This window comes from Monopterus albus, unplaced genomic scaffold (assembly GCF_001952655.1).
Source record: "Monopterus albus unplaced genomic scaffold, M_albus_1.0 scaffold105.1, whole genome shotgun sequence".
NCBI lineage: Eukaryota > Metazoa > Chordata > Actinopteri > Synbranchiformes > Synbranchidae > Monopterus > Monopterus albus.
This window is the reverse complement of record NW_018127985.1, coordinates 1,534,552-1,538,946: the sequence shown is the minus strand read 5'-3', so window position 1 is coordinate 1,538,946 and position 4,395 is coordinate 1,534,552. Positions and strand designations below refer to the sequence as shown.

Here is a 4,395-nt window from a genome sequence, read left to right as displayed (position 1 = left end):
ACACACACACACACACACAGATTTTCTGGACTCCTGTCTGAGCTCAGCTGACAGAGGTGTGGGTGTGTGTATGTGTGTGTGTTGCTGTGCATGGTATCACCTTGGCAAAAAACAACATCCGCCAACAAGTCAAATCATATCTCAACGAGCCAAGGAGCCCTGCGAGGCTTTCCCGCCACATAGCATTGTTTTTGCCAGCCGGAACAGAACAAGGCAAAATGGCTCAACTGAACTCTCATTTCACACTGTCACAGCCTGCTGTAGACTACTGGATTCCATTAAGACATCACAGATTCACGCAAAGAGATGCAGCGAGTCTTTACTGCAGGACATCCTAACCCACAGTCTTAACACAGATGTACACCAAGTCAAAGTAAATCTACCCTGTATGAAAACTCTGCCTGTCCCCCCTCCGCCTCCAGGACAAAGTGCTACATCATTATTGATTCCTAATTCTCTCCACTGGGGCCGTCCATGCTAGCCATGCCAGAGCCATTAGACCCGGTGTTGTGCTGCTGCTATTCAGCTGTGATTTATCTTGTTAATATGCACAGTGCAGGTAGCTGAAGAACTGACTTTAAAGGTGCCTCCTTAGGCCGTACCGTAGAGATTCTGCAGAGCTTCTTAGGTAACTCCATTTTGTGGCTCTGCCACTGTTTCATTTTATAAAACTGATACTTCCCCACAGATATATTCAGCACTGCCTGTTCATTATGAGGCATAGCTTTTTGGACACAAAGCTGCTGGAAATGATACTTGACTTGTCAGCAAGAGTTAGTCAGTAGAAGGAATAATGGCACTATAATATGACAAGTTTGCAGGGGAGGAGAGGAAGCACTTTGATGTAGTTGAAAATGAAGTTCTATTAATATGTATAGGGACACCATTAGACATGGGGCTCATAAATGTTTGGTGAATGGAAAGCAAAAGGCTTTGCTCAGGCCATGGAAAAGGATGATTCTTTACCATAAAAAATGTAAAGTGAGAGAGGGTGAATAAAGAGAGATGAGAGGACAGAAGAAGCTGGGGATCACACACTATCTCTCAGCACTGTGAACAAGACAAAAGAGGTTAAGTTGTCCTGCACTACTCCAACAATGTGTGCCTTTGTGTGTGTGTGTGTGTGTGTGTGTGTGTGTGTGTGTGTATTTGAGAATGTGTCTTTCTTGCTGTACTCATTAGTGTGGGAGTAATTGATAGGGTAGTAGAGCGCTGAGCAGAGTGATTAAGGGGAGAGAGGGCAGTGGCTTATTTCTCAAAAGGGCCCTGAAAGAGAAATGCTGAATGAATCAGACAAACAACCAAAGTGGCCTTAAACTAACCTCCTGCTCACTGTGTGAACACTTTGACAAGTTTCTGTCTCTTTTTGTGTGTGTGTGTGTGTGTGTGTGTGTGTGTGTGTCCTTAGGTATGTGTGATGATCATGTGTGTCTGTGTTTACTATCTATTTTTCAGTGCACCCAGGGCGAAGAACTCAAGCCAAGAGAAGATTTTCATTTTATCTTTTCTTCTGCTCTCTTTCTACAGCACTGAAAAGGTTTTCTTTCTCATTTTCTCACTCTCTCTACATGCCACGTTCATCTCATGATTGTCCTCCTTTTTAGAAAAACAAACTCATTTATAACATAGCATTTAGCATATCATCTTTGACGGTTGTAACCTCACACAGACCACAAACAGATTTCTGTATGAAAAAAACTCCATACGTTTGGGCTCTGCTGAGTTCTGGTGGTGTCCCCATGCACCTTACCCAGCAGCTATTTCAGTGAGGTTGAAAGCTCTGGATGCTCTCTGGCCAGTCTCTCCCCTAACCTTGGAGCCAGTGATTGCACTCACAGTTGGTGGCGGGGATGTAATGCTTTCTTGCCCCGTTCCTGATCTTCACAAGACTCACATAGCTTTGCCATGTTTACCCCTCTAGGCTAGAAATGGCTGCAGTTCTCCAGGTATTCATGGAGGTTGTTTGTTCAGTTTGATTTTGGCATGATCAGTGTGGCTGCTGATACTGATTCTGACACCGCCTGTCCTGTACTGCTGCTACGATGCAAGGCTGTCCTCCTCTTACATAAGGCTACTACTGCTATTGCCCCCTCCCCCTTTTTTGCTTGCTATTTGTCTCTTTATTTTTTATTTTGTCCCTTTATATATTTATTTTGTTTCTCAGTCTCTGTCTCTCTTGCTTTCTCTCTCTCTATCCTTTTTTTTATGGGCAAACCTATAAGGCATTGTGACAATTTCACAGAGCTCCGTAACAACATCAGCCTTCCCCTGTGACACATACACACCAATCACGCTCACAGTGGGGGTTCCACCAGCTGAGGCACCTTTTGACATGTCTCTTCCCTAGAGACATGACTATCCACTTGCACACCACTTGAGCAAACAAGGAGCAAAGGTGTGTGCATGTAATGTGGAAGGCGGGGCTGAGATTCTCTCTTGTTCCTCCTTGAGTCTCCAGCTGCTCACAGATATCCCCAGACGCAAAGATCCAGGCAGATACCAAACAGCATTGTGGATGTCGAGGGAGCCACGCCTTACAGTGTCAGCTGAGGCCTTGGTGTGAGTCAACACGACACACCCACCTATTGAGTTGTGTGTGATGAGCCCACTATAGACATTTTTCTCATCTCGCTTTAGTTTCTATACCCTGTTTTTTCTTCTCCCACTTTTCTTGTCTCTTCCTCCCCACCCCTCAACCGTGTCTCTCGGTGTGTACCTGTGTTTCACAGGTGCTCCACTTTGTCAAGCCCTCCCTTTCCCCTGTTGTTTGTTCTCTTTTTCTTTGATGAGCCAGCCTCGGCCAGGCAAGCCAGCAGCTCCTCATTGATTGGACAGTCGATGGGTTGAGTGTTTTTGTTGGGTTCTTTAGCAAGCATCCTGACTCTGTAAATTGAACAAAGCCAAAAGCACCACTTTCTTTAGATCAAGGGACCACTCGAATGTTTACACATACTGTAGTTGCTGAGAGTGGTATTCAATGATTCCTTCGATAACAACTAGCCACACATAGAGACGCACTCATTGCCACCTTTCCACCTACCATCCCCCCATCTTTTCTCTGCCTTTCGCACTCTTTGTTTACTTCCACAGCTGAAGAAGACTATGGCAAGATGCCCTTCCTCTGTTCCTTTCTCCAACAGGTTACAGGAGCTGCATTCTGGGCATAAGGCAAAGTGGGAGGGAGAGAGGGAGGGTTATGGCAATAAGAGGGGTGGAGGTGGCATCAAGAGTGTGTGGTTGGGGGTGAATTGTGTTGTTGGGGGATTACTGGTAAAGCAGAAATGAAATGGAAGTGGATTTAAACCCAGGTCAGGCCATTTTCTCCTCCTCATTTTCCATTTGAGCCATCCTTTCTCTGAATAGCCAACCATAACACAGATAACTTGCTTAAAAAAGAGAGAGAAAGGACAGCGTTTTATTTAATCTCAATTTTCTCTTTTTTCTGCACCTGTTTTTCTTTCATTCTCTTTACTTTGCCTTTCTCTCTCTTCCTTACTGTCCTTCTCTTTTATCTTTCTATCTCCTTCTTTCTCCTTTTTTCCGATGCTTGAATAGAAGTGGATCAAAAAGGTAAAGACCACAATGAACATAACAACCACAGCTTGCCCCTTCTTCCCCCTTCCCTCTCCTTTCTCCTTCCTTCTCCTCCTCCCCCCTTGTCTACCTTCCTCCACCCATATCCCGTCCTAACCAGCACCCTGTGTAGTGGTCATGTTCGATGTTGATATCCCGCCCTTTTCTTTCTCAATCTTAAACCGCCTCCTCTGCCCTTCTCTCTTTCTGTCTCTCTTTGACTTATAACCAAATCTCTAAAATCCTTCTAGATGTCCTCCTTGGTTCTGATGACACCAGCCTGACTGGCATGCACGCACACATACACACACACACACACACACAGACACACTTGCAGAGACACATAAAAAAGGCATCATGGGAGGTCAGTCCGGTATCTATGAGAGATAAACAAGAAATTAATTCCTGTCATATACAAAGTAACACACCTCAGCCTAAACCTACAGACAGCATATGTTCATATCATGTCATGGATGGCAAATATTTTGTTTTTTCCATCCCTTTCAAAAACCATGTGTTGCCCAATACACACTTGACAATTCACATTTATCATTACATTTCTCAGATATTGCTCTGCTCATTTTGCTTTTGCAATTTATTTGTCCCTGCAGATCTAAGAAAAAAAAAAATCTTCTCTTTCTCTTCACATTACTCAGTTGCTCTTTTTCTCCATACTGTATCTCTACTACTCTTTTGTTGTTGTTGTTGTTGTGTTTATGGACTGACTCAAAGTTTGTTGCTGTAATCTTGAAGTAAACACACTGTGTTAAGTTAACAGTAACTGGACAAAGTTACTCTCAGATCATTTTTAACATAATCCCA

The 4,395-nt window shown here is 43.9% G+C and overlaps 1 protein-coding gene across 5 annotated transcripts in view; it reads left to right on the top strand.

The window, feature by feature from the left end:
* Positions 1 to 4,395, top strand: part of adgrl1a (adhesion G protein-coupled receptor L1a) — a 93,766-nt gene that overhangs the window by 61,310 nt on the left and 28,061 nt on the right. For 3 of the 5 annotated variants that reach the window (XM_020610263.1, XM_020610265.1, XM_020610262.1), the window contains exon 5: positions 3,556 to 3,570. The exons of the other annotated variants lie outside the window; for them this stretch is intronic. In XM_020610263.1, the coding sequence (XP_020465919.1) occupies positions 3,556 to 3,570 (15 nt within the window). The remainder of the gene's footprint in view (positions 1 to 3,555; positions 3,571 to 4,395) is intronic. 5 annotated transcript variants of the gene reach the window in all.